At 39.9% G+C, this 19,904-nt stretch overlaps 1 protein-coding gene across 13 annotated transcripts in view; it reads left to right on the plus strand.

Annotated features, from left to right (window-relative positions):
• The first annotated feature begins 830 nt into the window (after positions 1-830).
• MYBPC1 (myosin binding protein C1) overlaps positions 831-19,904 on the plus strand; it is a 101,677-nt gene continuing 82,603 nt past the window's right edge. For all 13 annotated transcript variants that reach the window (XM_069973270.1, XM_069973358.1, XM_069973364.1 and 10 more), the window contains exons 1-2: positions 831-977; positions 19,577-19,819. In XM_069973270.1, the coding sequence (XP_069829371.1) occupies positions 953-977; positions 19,577-19,819 (268 nt within the window). In that variant the 5' untranslated portion in view covers positions 831-952. The remainder of the gene's footprint in view (positions 978-19,576; positions 19,820-19,904) is intronic.

Genomic DNA, 19,904 nt, shown 5'->3' on the forward strand with positions numbered 1-19,904 from the left:
AGTAATGGTGGTAATCATCATGTATACACAGGGAAGGTTATCCTAGAAAGTTACCGGTAATCCCAGTTACACTTAAAAAAAAATTGAATTTGGAAGTCTCATACCATACCTGCTCTTTTTTTTTTTTGCTGCTTCTATCACTAAATATCAGATCCACCAAACATGGGTGGTTGTATTTTCACATCTTTCCAATATTTGTAATCAAAGGGTAATGGCTCTATGGAAAAATATAGTGACTCACAGAGGCAGCATAAAATGGCGTGCAGAGTCACCCTATGTGCTGCAGCGCAGAGTTCATACACACAGCTTTGCAGTATGCACGAGCCGTCAAAAAACTAAATTTCACTTTTGTTTTACCTTAAATGGAGCGCTGTCTACGCATATGTTCATGTTTTCTGTATTATATATTTAAAAGTGAATAAAAAGTTTATACAAAAAAAAACAACTAAATTTAAGCCGTTTCTAGATTTTCTAATGCACTTGACAAAAATTAAATTGAAACAAATGTAATGCAAATATAAATGAAACTTAAGATATGACATGCTTCTGCAGGTCCAGTCAGAGAGACAGAGCTAGGGATGCTCTGTACCCTTTAATGCCATCACTGATTCCTATCTGCTTGAGTGAGCAGCTGAATATAGAAGCTCAGAGATGTTCTCATCGGCCACATGAGATGCAACAAAGATTCTTTCCAAAAGCTGAAAGAGCAGACCGTTCAGACAACAGATGGGAGAGTTCCCATAACTGTCAATTTTCTAAATATTTGCATAGTAAACAGAGGAGGTGCCATCTGATTGATATTTGAAAGCAGTATATAAAGTGGAGGAATTCCTCTCCCCCTCTGCTCTCAATCTGCTCTTCATCTCCCTTCTGTGTCTACCTGGCTGCTGGTAAATTGGTTTTGTTTTGTGGAAAGTTCAATACTCTTTGGGAATAAAGAGTAATTGATAAAATGCCAGAACCAACCCAGAAAACTGGTGAGTATCTGTGGTATCTTTGCCACATTCACTGGTCATCACATCACTTTAACATTTCCATCAACTCATTACAGAGACGCCAGATTGCAAAGTAGCAGTATTAATATTACAGATGCATTTAATACATGTCGACCCATCAGCACAAGCTTTATGAATAGAACTGAGAGAGTAATAATACCATTACTGTGTTGCCAGTCCCATCCATTATTAACAACAGCTTAACTGTGCATAAAGGGGGAACCCTCAGCATCCATCCTATGCCATTGTTTTCTAAGATTCAAAATAGTCTTACTCCTACTTCTGCAATGCATTTTTCTGTTCAGCATAACAATACTTGGACATCTCTCTATGCATAGAACTCCTTATACTCTTAGCACCTTCTCCACCTTTTTAGTGTGCAGGTATAGTCTGTTTTATCTCAGTCTTTATGGGTTTGCACAATTCACAATGAGGGAATTGCCACTAAATACCAAGCCAGTGACTGTATGTATAATGTAATTTTGTAGTATTTTGTGCTATTCGATCGCCATCTCCTCTAATATATGTATATATATATATATATATATATATATATATATATATGTGTGTATGTATGTATATATATATATATATATATATATATGTAATTTGTTTTCACACATACAGTAGTAGGAATGCTGCAGATTATTCATTTTTGTTTCACTGGAGATTTAGCACTTTTACTGTATTCCTCATGGGCAGTCAGAACATTAAAAGGTTGCTAGTTGCATTAGTAATCAAGAGTTATCACAAAAGATAAACTAAATGCATGCTGTACGTTATAACAACCAATAAGACAATATTTCTTCTTCAGCTCAGGAATATTAAACTACTACTTGGTATGAAATACTTTCCACCATACATTTTACTTAGGACTTTGAAATCTGTATAGAAATAGTCAAAGTTAAGGTCATATAGGGTTAATTGTGTAATTGAAATTGTATAAATTCTCACCACCACAAAAGGTCGTGTCCATCTACATGATGTGCATATAGCTATCATCTCTTTATCTGTAGTAAGATGTTTACCCCATTTGTAGATCAGGTTTGGATTGATTTATTTTACAAGCATTTACTTTCTTCTTTTATGCTTTTATGTTTTAAATAAAGCGAGCGCATTCTGATGCGAGTGATCTTCCAGAACATGCCATTGGGAGTATCTTCCACTGCAAAGCATTCCAGGAGATTATTTCAGAATCCTTATATCCCACACTGGAACTTTAAATATTCAGCTCCAGCTTTATGACTCTGAAAATATCTGTAACAGGCAATCTCTTGGCTCTCAATTCTTACCAAACATAGCCAGGTTGATCACTATTATAAATGTTGCCACATTGTTCATCACATACACCCTGTGGAGAGATTGCATTCATGTCTTGGTTTAACAATAGCAGTGATACCTATAGGGCAATGCTTTATAATGTTTCTCTTCTGTAAGTATCTGATATTCTACTACTGACACTCACATACATTCTTTATTGCAGCATCTGATAGAGCACAATGTAATATCATTTTCTACAAGTTGAAAAAATAGACTCAATAGACAAATATATTAAGAAAATTCACTTAGCTTAAACAAACTAAGTGATAGTAAATAGATTTATGATAACCTTTTCTTTAGGGCTGCCCAAATATAGTTCTTCTGCTCTTACAGGGCAGTTTCATATATATTTATATGACTTTAAGATGTTCAGCATATCTGACATCCATTCAAGTCCCATGGATGCCAGACTAGAGGAATTTACTGTTTAACTTTATTGTATTGTATTGTAATTTTTATTAGGTTTTTTTGTCTGTTGTCTTTTTTTTTGTCATACTTTGCAATAGGACTTACTAAGCCTGAAATGTCATTGACATATTTAACTAGTGTTAGCTGGTTGGAGATGTATGCAGCATAATGAAATAGAACACATAGTTTTACATTAGGCCATTTTACTGTTCCTTCCCATTGTCCTCCTCCCAAAAACAATACCTCACCTTATCGTCCCAATTTAATGAGGCATTTCCTTTGACAAAATGAAATATGTACAGTAGGGCTGGGCAATTAATTTGATTAATTTGCGAGGGTGGGGGAGGGTTTATTTATTTATTTATTTTTTAAATGAACATTCCGCACTGTCTGGCAGGGGTGGCCAACAGTAAGTGGTCTTTGTGGTCTGATCTCCCCACTGCACAGCCTGAAGAGTCTGCTCTACAGCATCGACCTCCCCCGTCCTGATGATAATATACCAGCAGAGTAAATAAAGTGTTTAATACTACCAGATCAGCAGTGCAGTTCATCCTTCATTGCGCCACCAGGTTCTAGTAGTATCCTCATTTTATTGCATATGCAAATAGACTAGCTTGGTGCACTGGAGGTGAACCCCAGGGCACCAATTTCTCTGCCCATCACTATTGCGCCTGGTGATTATTCAGGTCTGGCTATGGAGATGGGAGAAGGTGCACTGGGGGCAGCTTGGCCCATCTCCAGTGCACTAAGCTAGCCTATTTGCACATTAAAAAAAGAAGGATACTACAGGAACCGGTGTCGCAATGAAGAATGAACTGCACTGCTGCCAATCTGGTAGTATTAAAAACTTTCTTTGCTCTTATGGTACATTCCCTTTAACCCCCCTCTTGCCGCTGCATGGTTAATGTTGCTGCAGCCTGTGGCTGATGCTGCAGTGATGTTAACTAACGTGTTGAGGATGACACAGAGACAGAAGCTGTCCCCGTGCTATCTACCACAGGTGCCAGTTGTCAGCAATAGCCGGGGACTGGCCACAACTGTCAGCAACAGAGCTGCACTCCAATGCTCACGGTTAACCCTATAGATGCTGTGGTCAGTGCAACCACAGCATCTATAGGGAGAACAGAGAAAGAAATCTCCATCTGTTTACCATCAGGGCTCTGTGATGTGATGAGGTCTCACTGGGGTCTCTCATGTCCTGTTAAAGAAGCCAATCAGGCTCTTCCCTAAGGCAGAGTCTAACCAGCTTTAGCTGTCAGTGAAATACTGACAGGCATAATACACTGCAGTATCAACTGATGGCACAGTTAAAGTGTAACTGTCATTTGCATTTTTCCCCCCAGAAATCAATAGTACAAGTGATTTTAAGAAACACTGTAGTATGTTTTATATGGCAAAAAAAAGCCTGTTTCTGTACTGAAAAAAGCTGTTTTCCACCCCCACCCTCACTTCTTATCTACTAATTTTTCAGGCAAAGCCGTCTTCATTACAGGGAAGCAAAGTGAAGACAGGTTTGCTGAGTCCAATATAATCTATGGAGGGGTCGAGGGGGATGAGAAATCAGGGAGAGCAGAGAAACAGCCCAGCAGTTTGGAGCCTGTCTAAAGCACTGTGGATTTAGAGGTCAGAAAGGTCAGCACTTATCTGGGTTGGTTAGATAAGCTTGGTTAGATAAGATTGCAGGCTGTATTGTTTTGGAGGGCTGAGTTTTCTCCTCTCTGTGCTCACTTAACTTCTCCCCTCTCCACAGAGCATAATGGACACAGAAATCATGCTTATTCTGAAGTGAGGGCGGGGGTGTAGGAAAACAGCCTTTTGAGTACAGAAGGAAACTCTTTTGCTTAAAGGAGTACTCCAGTCTGGTGTTATTTTTATTGTATGGCCAGGGAAGGGGTGGATATAGAGGCCACCGATCAATTACCTCGCCAGTTCCAGTGCCTAGCCCTGGATCGCTTCACCCTGTTCTTCTGTCTGGCTGCTACTCCCTGGTCTGAGCTGCAGCTTGAGATGTGATGTGATGTCTCAATGCAGCCCAGCCATTTAGCGGTTGTAGCGGGGTCCCGCCTTGGCCGCTGAATGGCTGAGCTGCCTTGAGACGTCACGTCTCAAGCCGCAGCTCCGACCAAGCAGCGGCAGCCGGATGGGAGAACGGGGCGGTTTGATCCGGGACCCGGCGCTGGAACCTGGGAGGTAAGTGACCGGCGGCCTCTATATCCACCTCTTCCCCGGCCATACAATGAAAATAACCCCAGCCCGAGGTACCCTTTTAATAAAACCCTTTTACAGAGTTTCTTAAAATTGCTTGTACTATTGATATTTATTGGTTTCTGAAAAATGACATTTAAATGACAGTTACACTTTTTGTACCCTAGTGAGACAGTAGAAAAAAATAAAAATTTAAAAAATTAAATAAATGAATAAATAAAAACACAGTATTCCATTACACATAATGCCCCACATTGTAATTGATCAATTTAGTAAAAAAACTAAAAACTCATGGGGCTACCCTAGTCACATGTTGCAGTTCCTATAGTATAATTAGGAGATAGGATATCATAGTATAAATAGATTTAAATAGATTACAAAATGTGAATGACCTTTGAAAGACTGCAGACTGTTGGCATTGCAGGATGTGGGGAGCAAATCTGTTGTAGAATTTATTCTACATACACTATAGTGTTGCAGTTTCCTTATGCATTATTTTTTATTTTAATTTTTTTTTAGAAAATGTAGAAAGTATCAGCAGAGCAAGATGTTTTGGAATTCAAGGCAAATACACCAGCATCTTTCCATCCTTATAGCCAACTAGGTATTTTTAAAGCATACCTGCTTTTTAAAAACTTTTGACATGTCCTGGAGACATGCCAAAAGTTTTGATTAGTCAGGGTCTGTGTGTTCAGTATCCGAACCGGAAGGTGGTGTAGTAGCAAAACACAGGCTTTTTTTCTATCAGGTAGCCTGGGCATTTTTATGTAAAAATATTACTGACAACTCCTTTAAGATGAACACTGACCTTGTAATTTTCATATTCAACATTCTGTGCTGATTAATTTCTTAATATTTCTTTATAACAGCCAGGATTCACTTGATAAAGATTTCCATATATCCTTTATAGTTAGTGATTAATTTCTGTCTGCCTGTAGCCACCACTAGAGGGAGCACATGTGCTTTCTGTATACTGCTTATATTTTAAAGTGAATGTCATGTTAGAAAACCCATTTTCATTCATTTACAGTAGATTTCTTGTCCAGTGGGAAGAGCAGTTATAAAGAGCAGCTTTATAACATTATATAGTATACGGACAACCCATTGATTTTAAGTGCCATTGTAATGCCTAATTTCCCCTGTGGTGGTACTGTAGGATAACTGAACACTTTCCTCCAGGCTTCACTACAGGGGGATACTTTGTGATTTTCTTAGAGGCAAACTTTTTAAATAAATAGGAATTGAACAAAACAGAGAACCCCTTTAAGCATAATAATGAAATATAATCAGTAAACTCTAATTATTATTTTTTTTATAATTACAGGGACATTTTAAGCAAAAAATCAGGGAGTGTAAAATGTCTACATTACATTGACAATAGTGTATGCATTGTGATGGAATTCTGGGAAGTCAGACAGTTTTGATCTTTACAGCTGTAGAGCTTTCATAGTGTACAGTTGAAATCATGAGAATAGCAATACCCATACCAAAGCATGCAGCTGCCATGGGTCTCCACAGGAAAGCTTACACATCTAGGGGCTTTCATTACTGTCACTAATTCATTCAGTCAGTCATGAGATATGACAGCTGCTGTTAAGGCTCCATGGTCAGATTAGTTATAGCGTGGTTACTGCACTTACATTACTAGGGAATTATTTGGTGGTCACACCAGTATTTTATTAAATCTGAGGTAATTTCTAGCAATGGCTTCTTTAAAATGTAATGAAAATTTATCAGATTCAATGTGGGAAATGTTTTCATGCAATTAAGCCAGTTATCACATGTGATTGTACTATAGCAATGATATGTCTCTCACTACAAAGACCTTTTCATGCTACAAACTAGAGATCATATTTTCATTGCTCCTTTGAAATATCCAGGCGAGGCTTGGTTTGGCTTAGTAATATGAGTGACATTCCATGACAGATGTGCACACAGATGTGCGCCCTGCTGAAATACAGCACGCACTATACACTTCCCTGGGCTTTCAGGATACAGGAGAAACTCTTGGTTGCAGAACATGAATGCTAGGGACAATTGTATGGGCTGCCCGGAAGATCTAGGGATCACCTGGGCAGCAAACCCTGCAGCTCCCCGCGGGGCCCCAGCTCTTACCTACTCGGTGCCAACACGTGTTATGACGGCGGCAGCGAGCGGGGAACGAGGAGCAAGCGAGTGCTGACCGATATTTGAAATGGAAAAACTGAGGTTTTTAGGAAAGCGTTTAATCAAATAGAATTTACCGTCTTACCACATTGAGGTGACAGAGGTGGTTCCTACGCTAACAATGGCCTCTATTTGGCCAATACAAAGCCTACAAAACTCACCTCGCAGGACCCAACTAATCTCCATTTAAAACACCCACAGGAGATGGGTGGAGTGCAATCCAAAATGAGGTAACCACACCCTCCTCATAGTTTTGATCAGTTGGGGTCTGGACGTTCGAACCACGACTGATTGGAAGAAGAGCTGGGAGAAGACTGCATTCAGCATATAGTTCTCCTAGCTCTGTGTCACATGAGAAGACGGCCTCATAATGCAAGTCTGTGGAGCACATCTCTTCACACTGACACTGAGCGGGAGGAGGACTGTGCGGCAATGCTCATCTTCCTTTTTCCCTTTTCCTCCTCTATAAGGTCAAACACGGACAAACATTTTAGAGGCTGCACTTTTCCAATACCCTCCTCACCTCTGTATAAACTCCCTATCCATAGTGCCCCATTTATGCCCCACACAATAATTAGACCCTTTTTGCCCTCAAACTTTAACAAGACCTCTTCTGTGGTTCTACACTATTACATTCCCCCTTCCTGTGCCCTGAAGTAGCAACAATCCTCCCTCCTGTACCCCCAAGTAGCAATAACCCCCTCTCCTGTGCCAACAAGTAGTAATACCCCCCCCCCCCTACTTACCTTTCTAGTCACTTCCACGTTGCTGTGGCAGACATAACCAGCTGCTCTAGATCATATCTAGAGTGCAGGCTGCATTAGATCTGAAAGACAATTTCTCTGCTTATGTTGACCCAATTGCCCCCCCCCCCCCCCATTCAATACAGAAGCAGGGAGTCCATTGTTAGACAAAACAGGGAATATGTGTAGAGGAGCAGAGAATTCTCTGCTCCTGTACTAGAGTGAGCCATGTTTCTAAGCTGTCCCTCTCAAGGGTTGTGTAATCTGCCAACCGAACCCTCAATAAGAATAATGTAAATGTAGCAATATAGAGCACAAAGTAAGACTTATCTCTCCTTGTGGACCACAATAATAGTACTGGAGTAGTAACATTTATATTATAAGTGTCCCTAAATAGAATCTGGGCAAAAATCTGTCAGACTATCATCTTGACATGTCTCAGATGTAAAGCCAAGTGATTATTAAACATGTCATTACTGAGAACACTGTATCACATCCTGTACTATTTCTCCTAAATCTACTGACAACTGTGTACAAAGATGTAAAATGAGAAGTTTGAAGTAAGCACATGTGCTTCCTTATACTTAAAGATGCAATATAAAAAATAATACACTAAGATGCAATATCAAAGACAATATCAGGAAATAGTGTGATCTGGATGTAATCTGAATCTAGATATAATACAATAGCTAAAATGGCTCTGGAAAATTACTACACTAAACCAACTTTAAAGGGATACTCCAACATTAGGTAAAACAATAAACATTTGTGGTTATACTTCCTGGTTGCACAGCTGCTTGGTACTATAATTCCCAGAATGCATTGCTTTCCTTAAGTTGTTCATCACAGACCTCCCGCTCTGCCTACTCTTCTCCCACAGCACTTCTGGCAGTTACTCACTCAAAGCACAGCCAGTGAGGTTGAAACTGTGACTAATTGGCCTTTGGGTGTGGCTTAATTGAAAAGTCCATTGAATTTAATAGTAAAAACGGAGAAAGAACATTTTGGTAAAAAAAAAACTGTGTGTGAACAACTAATAAAAAAAAATCCACTACCTGCAAAAGACGTCCAAAAATAATTGTCAAGATCATTTTTTTGACGTCCACGTCGATAACGTCCATTATTCAATACATTGTGTGCATTGGACATCCGTCTTCCTGCAGTGAATTGCCATTGCAGTCAGTTAAATAGCAGCAAAAACGGATGTTATTTTAAATTGCAAAAGCAGACGCCTTTTCTTTATTTTTGACATTGTGTGAACATAGCCTTAGTAAGTTATTTAGCTTTGGGTGATATTTTTCTCTAAATACAAATTTCTCTTACCGGATAACTCTTTTAACCTGTTGACAACACAAGCATCCTAGTCCTAATGACGCTGTCTCAACTCAGCGATCTATGCAGAAAACATCTATCAATGCAGTACATAGTAATTGCATTGTTCTCTATGAGCAACCATTGTATTGCTGATAAAAGTCCCCTAGGTGGACTACAAATGTGTTAAAAAAATAAAAATTCTTTAATATATAAAACATCCCATATTAAATGTTAAATTCATCCTGCTTTTCCCATTTTGGTAATGAAAAAAATGTAAACATTAAAATAAACATATTTGGTATGGCAAATTTAAACACAAGTTTTAATTGTTAAAAAGCAGTAATATAAAATAAAAGCTACATAAGTTGACAGATAACATGTTAATTTTACCACTTGGCAATTAACGTAAAGACGACCTCCCTGAGATTTACAAAATAAGGTGTTTTTTTCTTTCAATTTAACTATGCAAATATTTTTTTTTTGTTTTGCAGCATATTTTGTGGAAAAATTAAGTGTGTCATTACAAAGCACATTTGTGTCACAAAAAAAGAGCTCATATGGGTCTGTAGGTGAAAAATAAAGCACTATGGCCTTTTAAACAGTAGGAGGAAAAACAAGTGCAGAAATTTTTGTTTTTTTTCTTGATCCTTAACCGCTTTGCATCAGCAATCTGTATATATACATTGCTACTGCACATACCCCGTGCAGTAGGAATGTACAGTCATGACCAAAAGTTTTGAGAAATATAAATATTAATTTTTACAAAGTCTACTGCTTCAGTTTTTAAAATGACAATTTGCATATACTCCAGAATGTTATCAAGAGTGATCAGCTTAACAGCAATTACTTGCAAAGTCAATATTTGCCTAGAAAATAAACTTTATCCCCCAAAACACATTTCAACATCATTGCAGCCCTGCCTTAAAAGGACCAGCTAACATCGTTTCAGTGATTGCTCCATTAACACAGGTGTGGATGTTAATGAGGACAGGGCTGGAGATCAATCTGTCATGATTAAATAAGAATGACACCACTGGACACTTTAAAAGGAGGCTGGTGCTTGGCATCATTGTTTCTCTTCAGTTAACCATGGTTATCTCTAAAGAAACGTGCAGTCATCATTACACTGCACAAAAATGGCCTAACAGGGAAGAGTATCGCAGCTAGTAAGATTGCACCTCAGTCTATTGCATCATGAAGAACTTCAAGGAGAGAGGTTCCATTGTTGCCAAAAAGGCTCCAGGGTGCCCAAAAAACATCAGCAAGTACCAGGACCATCTCCTTAAAGTGTTTCAGCTGCGGGATCGGGCTACCAGCAGTGCAGAGCTTGCTCAGGAATGGCAGCAGGCAGGTGTGAGTGCATCTGCACTCACTGTGAGGCGGAGACTCTTGGAGCAAGGCCTGGTCTCAAGAAGGGTAGCAATGAAGCCACTTCTCTCCAGAAAAAACATCAGGGACAAACTGATATTCTGCAAAAGGTACAGGGAGTGGGCTGCTGAGAATTGAGGTAAAGTCATTTTCTCTGATGAATCCCCTTTCCGATTGTTTGGGACATCTGGAAAACAGCTTATTCGGAAAAGATGAGGTGAGCGCTACCACCAGTCTTGTCTTATGCCAACTGTAAAGCATTTTGAAACCATTCATGTGTGGGGTTGCTTCTCAGCCAACGGAATAGGCTCTCTCACAGTCTTGTCTAAAAACACAGCCATGAATAAAGAATGGTACCAGAATGTCATCCTAGAGCAACTTCTCCCAACCGTCCAAGAGCAGTTTGGCGATCAACAATGCCTTTTCCAGCATGATGGAGCACCTTGCCATAAAGCAAAGGTGACAAAATAAATGGCTCAGGGAACAAAACAGAGATTTTGGGTCCATGGCCTGGAAAATCCCCATATCTTAAAGGGGTTATCCAGCGCTACAAAAACATGGCCACTATTCCCCCTACTGCTGTCTCCAGTTCAGGTGCGGTTTGCAGTTAAGCTCCATCTACTTCAATGGAACTGAGTTTCAAAACCCCACCCAAACTGGAGACAACAGTAGGGGAAAAGTGGCCATGTTTTTGTAGCGCTGGATAACCCCTTTAATCCAATTGAGAACTTGTGGTCAATCATCAAGAGACGGGTGGACAAACATAAAACAACACATTCTGACAAAATGAAAGCATTGATTGTGCAAGAATGGACCGCTATCAGTCAGGATTTGGCACAGAAGTTGATTGAGAGCATGCCAGGGAGAATTGCAGAGGTCCTGAAGAAGAAGGGTCAACACTGCAAATATTGACTTGCTGCATTAACTCATTCTAACTGTCAATATAAGCTTTTGTTACTCATAATATGATTGCAATTATATTTCTGTATGTGATAAAAACATCTGACAAACACACATAAAAACCAGAAGGCAGCAGATCATGTGAAAATATAATATTTGTGTCATTCTCAAAACTTTTGGCCATGACTGTATATATCCGTTCCTACACTGACGGTAGTTTGATGTGAGCGAGATCGCTGCAGAGAAAGTGATCCCGCTTACATCTGTGTCCGAGCCGGAGGTAATGAGAGTCAGCTACGATCCTGCAGCCGACTCTCATTAACCCCTTAAACGCTGTGATCTACAGCGATCGCAGTGTTTAAGGTGCTCAGTGACAGATCAAGTATTTGTCACTGAGTGATCGGGACCCCCGCAGCCGTGCTGTGGGGGTCCCAATCACATGTGCCGACAGGCAGGTGTAAGCTCCTTACCTCCGTCCTGTCGGTTCGGCGATCTGTGTATAGAGTCTGCTCTCAGCCAGGCTCTATACATAGATTGCCGATAACACTGATCTATGCTATGCATTGCATTAATTTGACCTGGACTTTTGTGCATTAAATGGCTCTGTCTTGAAGGGGTTAAAAGGGTTATCCAGCATTTAAAAACAGCTAACTTTCTACCAGAGACAGCACCACTCTTACTTAGTTCAGGTGTGGTTTGCAAGACTGGAATCGCACATGGAAGTTGTTTTGTAAAGCTGCCACTGCAGTTTTTGTGTCAAAACCAGAGAAGGATTCAAATAGTATGTGAATTTAAAGGGAAGATGTGTGCTTCTCTTTTCTGTTGAATCCTCTTCTGGTTTGGCACAAAAACTTCAATGACAATTATCCCAAAAAAAGTTTGGCTACAAATATTGATCAAAATATTGACAGAAATACTAACCAAAATACATTGTGTGAACAGTGATCACCAATGTACTAATGGTGCTTGTATCTGGCACAGGGTTGCATGGCTAAAAGGACCCTTAAGGCCCTGTCACACAGAGTGATAATCGGCCAATTCTCGCTCCATGTAATAGAGACAATGATCATCGGCTGGTCGTGTCTTTAGATCTGGACCTTAAATCATCGGTCGCCGATCACGCATCGCTACGTGTAATATCAATGTGTGGCCGCCAGCTAACAATCGAATACACTGTTATACACTACCTCTCCATGCTCCCGGACTTCTCCTGCCCTCTGCTTGCTTCCCAGCAGCTGCAGCCTCCAAACGGGTTCTGAGCTGACAGGCTGCTCAGCCAATCACTGGCTGCTGTGGTCCTGGTCAGTAATTGGCAGAGCGGCCTGTCAGCTCAGACAAGCTGCAGCTGCTGGGAAGCAAGCAGAGGGCAGGAGAAGACTGGGAGCATGGAGAGGTAATGTAACAGTTTAGGGCAAGGGCTGCACATACATCGCTAACGATGTCCATGCAGCCCTTAATAAATGATAATTAAGCTGTGTAATAGGCTCAGTAAAGAAGTCATTTCAGTGCGAACAGTAGAGAGGGAACAGTTTCCCTGTTGATACATCATGCCGGGGGGGGGCGTGGAATTAATTCAGGACAGGCATTCACCTTCCGCAGCCTAAAAGAGCTAAATTTACCTTAAAAAACCTCCAGTAAATTTTATATTAAGATAAAGTCTCAAGATTCACAGAAAGATGGCAAACATAAAATGGTTTCCTTTGAGGTATCTAAACTGGGAACAACATAAAACCATTTACCCAATGTGCATCACTCACCACAAATAAATAGGTGGATGAATGAACAGTGCACGCTAGCTCTGACACTCAGCTGCCTTGCAGTTGCTCCTGCTAATGATGTCTACATGTACACTTTTTTATCAGATCTAAGAAGTAAATACTGTGCAGACCAGTCATGTCAACAAATTAACAGTAATACTATCTATTACATACATACTCAAAAAATACCATCAAACCATCAAAAAAGTATTCAAACATATTGTTAGGAACCGGAAAGCAGGACAAGACAAGACAGTGAGCCCTAAGCTCAGCCCCGCCCACTGCCTCTACCTACTTGCCCCCCTAGGCTAAGCCCTAGGGCAGCAACTGGGCGGCAGTCCCTGCACTGGGTAGGTGTAAGACAAATACAAGACAGACAGCAAACACAATGAAGAATAGTCAGCAATCCGGGTAACAACGGTCTGGCAGCAAAAGTACAAAATCAGGATCCAAAAGAGTAGTCGAATAACAGGCAATATGGTCAGGGGCAGGCAACAAGCAAGGGTAGTCAGAAAACAAGGCAAGGGACAGAAAACCAGAGGTAACGCAGATAGATGCAGGCAGAGCTGGAATGCAGGACAGGGAAGCTATACTGAATAACCAGCAATGGGAACACAGACTGGGGTTAGTTATAAAGGAGGCCAGGGTTCTGGTCCAGAACATAATTGGACCATCCCCCTGATCTCCAAGCACAGACACCTGAGAACAAAACAGATCCACTGGCAGGAAGACCTGTCAGTCACAGCAGAACCAAAACACAGATTAACCCTGAAATGGCCAGACAGAACTCAGCAGGTGAATTCGGGTGTGTCTCCCAACAAAAGTGAGCATATAAACCAGTGTTCACACACTGCAAACAAAAACACAGAAACAGAATACAAGAATATCAGCGCCTTCTCGGCCGCACAGCACGAGCCGAGGGGCGCATAATGCTCTGCAAAGATACCATCCTGACACATATAATGTAGCATACATAGGTTTCAGTTGACCAAACAAAATCTACATACAACCATGTTTGGTTTCGTCTATACATTTCTATGAGATCGTCTATACTTTCCTATTTTTCAAATAAAATGTATATTAGTGTGAATCAGTCCACACATAGAAGTAGATCCCATCACCGCCCCCCCTCCCTCCCCTCCCCGGCCGCCCAAGTCTATAGAAAATCATAAAAAAGACTTGTGCAGAAAACCTGCACACACAATTTAGCACCACCATAAATTGCCCTGCTAAAGCACTATCTTCCATCCTTGATGAGGACAAGTTCAAAGTTCCCAATACCACCAGTGTGTAGCTAATTCTTCCATCTTTATTGCCTCTCCAAGAAGAAAATCACCTGATATATACAAGAGTCAATGTTTTGTGACCACTCATTGTGATCCTATTCATGCTCATACTACTATAACACCTTAAGCTCTAGGGGTAGTGATCACTTGTAATGTAGGGATGTCTGAAGCATGTAACAATACCTGTAAAGTGTTTGCAGTCCTGACTTCCTTGCATTCTATGTATGTATCCAGCTATCATTTGTAGATCATGGGGTCAATGAAGTCAGTGGTGTGTTGCAGACAGTATAATTTAGGGCAACTCTATAGAACATGGTGCCCCTACAAATCTGCTGTCTGAGCAAAAAAATCATGTAGCCTGATGGCAGAAACAGCCCTGGGTACAGTGTACGTAATAAAATGATGTTGCATTGCCATTTCTAGCAAAAATTACTTTATATTGAAGAGAAAGCCGATTTCTGTTTAGAGATGTTAAAAAAGCTAAAATTTTAAAGCACAGTAATGCTAGTCATCTATATTCTCCTAACATTTGAAAGAGGAATTGTTGAGACTTTAGTGATCTTTGGTAATGAAACACTGGTCTGTCACTTAGGGGCATTCCAGGAAGGTAGTGCAGTGCATTGTATCATTGAAGATCAACAATGTACACTTGTGTTAAAGTGAAAAAATGTGCACTAAACATAATGAAATAGATCCCCCCATCCTACCATCCATCCATCCATCCATCCATCCATTCCCCTTACAAAATAAATTGTTACATAAAACATTAAAAAACACAAAAAATGTATTCCTGTTTAGTATCGCTGTATCTGTCATGACCCAGTCTATAAAACTATGTACATAGTAACTATACATGGTATTCATTAAGTTTATGGACACTGTTATGGACACTGAATAGCGTAAGTTTAATATAAAAAAAAGAAAGAAAAAGAAATGACTTTTTAAAATTATCCCTCCATAAAAGGGTGCAAAGGGGTCCCCATTGCAGAATGTCCAACTTTTTAGGGAACATTTATCAAAATGCACCTCAGGCGCACACCACGGAAAGGGACAGATTCAGCCTTTCTCTGTGGTGTACACCAGCTGTATACCCCGCTCACCTGATGGGCAGGCAGGAGGGGGTGTGGCAAGGTGAGGAGGTGTAAATCAAAACACAAATCTATACCTCAATGCCTTTCTAGAATAATATAATTGTACTATGTTTTTGGGAATGACTAAATCATTTATGGATTATTCAGGAAGGAAGGACCCCCCCCCCCCCCCCCAATACGAGTAATTGGCATCCAGCAGGTTGGAGCCTTCCTTTGGATCAATAGTCTAGGATTATAGGTCGCCCTTTATGCACCAGTTTCTCCTTTACACCTTATCAGTTTTCTCATCTACATTGGAAGTAGTCTGACACATACCCACTCATACCCACTTCCGTTTACTTTGTAACTATGTAACTTTAACTTTTGTTGAACCCCAAAGAAAAACAAAACATTTGAGCCACACAATCAATTTTTAGAAAAATATTTCATAAATTTTATTGCAAAACAATAGAAAAGGAATCCATATATCACATACAGGATTACTATTTTCAAAGGAAGCAAGACAAACAAACACAGCATAGGGGGAGAGACTGCACGATCCATTAATGTAAATTGTACTAAGTGAATCCCACACTTTGACCAAGTGGTATGTGCATAGTGCCAGAATAGAAAATGACAGAGGCAAAGTGTGTTTATATTAAATATGGTCAGCCCCAGACCTAATAATCAAAATAATATAGGGAGAAAAAAAAGAACATACATATGTGTAGGCATATAAAAAACCAAACCAGACAAAGAGTCCCATAAACAGCAGGTGAAATGGTATACAGGGAACTGGAGATAGGTAAATCAATGCCTCACAATGTAAGGGAATAGGACTGAAAACAACTACCACATGCAGCAGAGCCGGGAAGCTCTCTTACCCTCAGGAACATCCCAACGCACGTTTAGGTCACGCCCCTCATCAGACATGACCAAAACCTGCGTTGGGGTGTTCCTGTTCTATTTTTTGCAATAAAATTTATGATTTTTTTTTTCTAAAATTGATTGTGTGGCTCAAATGTTTTGTTTTTCTTTGGGGTTTATAAATTTTTTTTATACATTTTTGCGCGTCTATTTCTAGAACCCAATGTGGGTCTTAGAGCAAAAATTTCTTTGGTGTTGTTTAACTTTTGTTGGCATGTAAAGGAGGATGTTTGGTGCACTGGTCCTTTATCCTTCGGTGAACAGATCCACCTGCCTACCTACTTCTATAGAACACCTACTGATATTTACCTGTAACTGTGCAGTACACAGCAGCCTAAAGTGATGTCACTGCAGAGCTGAATATTCATCAGTAGACATTCTGCAAGAGCCAATAGGTGGGCAGATTGGTAGACTAAGGCTATGGACTGGCCCCAGTGCACCGAATGTGCTCATTTACATACAGTATAAACAAAACTTAAAGTTACTCAAGTATGTCACAGCTCACCAACATAATAAAATTGCATTTGGTCTTCCTGTCCCTGTCCTAGGGAATAATAGGCTCCACCTTCTGACACTATTCATCATCTAAATAGAGGTGTCTTTATATATATAAAAAAAAAAAAAACACAGATACAAGCAAAAAAAAGGTATGTCCTGAATGCTTTTATTATTATATATTCAGCGGGGCCATCAGCTCAGAAGGTTGTCAGGTTGACTGGTTATATTTGCCAAAATTGTCAAAGGGTCTTAAATGAGAGTTGTCATCTGATTGGCTGTTCTAGTCTTACTCTTGCTTTGGTATTTCTCAAAAAACCATTTGGTAGTATGGTAGGAAATGCATGCCAATTCCAAAAAAACCTTCACGAGCCTGACAGCAAATTTCAGTTAGTATTAACACTTATTATTCCATTACCAACCATACAGCATGCCTCACCTTATTGAATTGTTTTGCTAATCTTCCCAAAATCTCTAAGAATACCAAAAATAAAGTCCTCGTAAACAGAACAATTATAATGAATAAGGGAAGAGATTAAGTGTTACAAGACCAGCTATTTGTTTTGATGAATCATGAACGGCATTTATTATTGGTTTTTGCCTCCTGGCAGTGCTTCAGCAAACCTCATAGACTTTGCACAATATTTCATACCATTAATTTGCGAAGTTTATATCAATTACTGTAATTATGTTTCTGCCTATGTTACCCAGTTAATGTTTTTTTTTCTCAGTACTGATCTATATGTATATTACAGTGCCAGTTAAAATTTGATCCTTATAACAGCCACAGTTGGCCCCGATTTCATCAACAGTGTGTCATCTATATAGTGGCAGCCATATTGTGTAAGCATAAAGTGCCAACCATGCTGATTCCCTTTAAATGGTACCCCTAAACAGTGCGCCCCCTGCTGGACACTGCATTGTAATTACACCCTGATTCAGGACGTCAACGAATGTTTGAGAATTTGAAGTCTCCATGAACTACTAAATTAAGGGACACAGCAGTAAATGTGCATTTCCCATAATTAATGTGCATTAGAAATTTGTCTAACTTTCCAGTAATAACATATCAAAAAATACTTTTGGCTAAAGGATTTCTCCTTTAATGCACTCCTCATACAGTGCCTATACTGTGTGCCTTAGAATTTTCTTAAAGTGTTCTCTGGCATCTGCCCTTCTGTTCTCCTTGTCTGCCTGATTATCTAGACTGCCCCCATGTTCCCCCCTCATAAGTTCAGCAACCACCCCTCTATGAGAGTAGCTCCTCCATCCTCGTATTCCTATCTGAAGAATATTACATGTGCACTCTTGATGCAGCTTCCTGCCTCCTCTCTTCCTGTGTGTTGTGCTGGATGAGGCAGTACCATGGCCTGCAGGCATTGGTTGTGCAGACGGAGAAAGAGGGGGCTGGAGGATGACATAATCCAGGTCCTCTCTTCCAAACACTGCACCGCCACCCCACACCCCTCCTTCCTTCTATACGGTCTGGCTGCCTTTGTGCATCCATGAAATATCTGAGAGTATAGAGGCATTAAATAAATAATTTGCTTTTAAAGGTTTAGGATCCTCATCTCTTTATATTTAAAAGCCAGAACACAGAATGCCTCCAAATTGTGCCAATTAGTGTGGTATAACACTTCATTTCTCTTCTGATGCTGTTACCAGAAAATTTAAAGAAAACCCATTTTCATTTCAAAACCCACTTTCATTCATTGATCCTTTCCTGTTTGGATGTAGGGAGAGATTTATGAATCAAGGCTGGCGAGAGGCAGAAGCCATCAGGGGCCGTTAACCATAACTGACAGGCTCAGGCAGCATGAAAGTAATGACAGGTTCCTTTAAGCACTATCTGCCAGATTCCGCAGTAGATTAGAGCTGATTGGAACATTCTCTGATCGACTTCTTTCTAACAATCAAGCATTGTCCACAGCAAAGGAAAAGCAATAATTTACAACATATGCAAACACAAATGTAATCTTACACATCTCGTTATTGATATTTTAAAATACAATACATTTATTATTGTTCAGTTCTGAAGTTTAAAGGGGTCTTCTAAGAGTTAAAGGGATTATCCAGGAGCAGGAAAGTTATTACCTTTCCTTACTCTCCCGCACTCCACTTCCGAGGGGGCATGATGTAGGCAGCAGTGATTGTTTTTGTTCTTTTTTTATGCTGCCTATGATTGTCTAAGACAATCTTTTACTGCAAACCATTTAGCATGTAATTTTTCTGATTATATCTTCCATGATATATGTAAATGTTTTAACGCTCCATACAATTTGTCTCTGCATAAATATAAAAAGCTAGAGCCATGCTAGAATTAATACTTCCATATGAACGCATACTAACAGGTCTCATTATAACAGTGCACTACTTTTGTCTTAAAGCTGACAAGTAGCAAGTATACAGAGGCCCTGTCTGTGCTACTTGGTAATAACATCAGGGTATCTATCAGAATAGCAGTCATGAAAAAGTGAATTTGGCACTTGTCTGTACTGCACCTGTCATAAAGACTAATAAAGCAGACAATCCTTTTGACGCTTAAAACATCTAAATATAGTTCTGAAAACACAGCTCTGTCCCTTCTGTAGACAAGACAAGGTCTTTCTTTTTATATTTCAGGATCTACTTTCACTGACCAACAAAAGACTGTTCATGTAGCAGGTGGGAGTAGAACTGAGATCACAACCCAGACCGTCAAGACTGGGGTACAAGTCAAATGGCAGCAAGATGGAAAATCGGAAAAGACAGTCAGCCAAACCGAGCACACAAAGCGCACAGTAATCGTTGATAATAAAGTCACCCATGAGGAAGAGTTTTCAGTTGTAAGTGGAGACGCTAAAGTAAAAGTCAACCATAAAGAAGGTATGAAAATAACCAGATACGTAAAGTTGTTAAGAATGTACAATTTTTATGGTCATATCTGGAAAATCACAAGTATTTATTCACT

The sequence above is a fragment of the Dendropsophus ebraccatus genome, chromosome 1 (genome assembly GCF_027789765.1).
Source record: "Dendropsophus ebraccatus isolate aDenEbr1 chromosome 1, aDenEbr1.pat, whole genome shotgun sequence".
Lineage (NCBI taxonomy): Eukaryota > Metazoa > Chordata > Amphibia > Anura > Hylidae > Dendropsophus > Dendropsophus ebraccatus.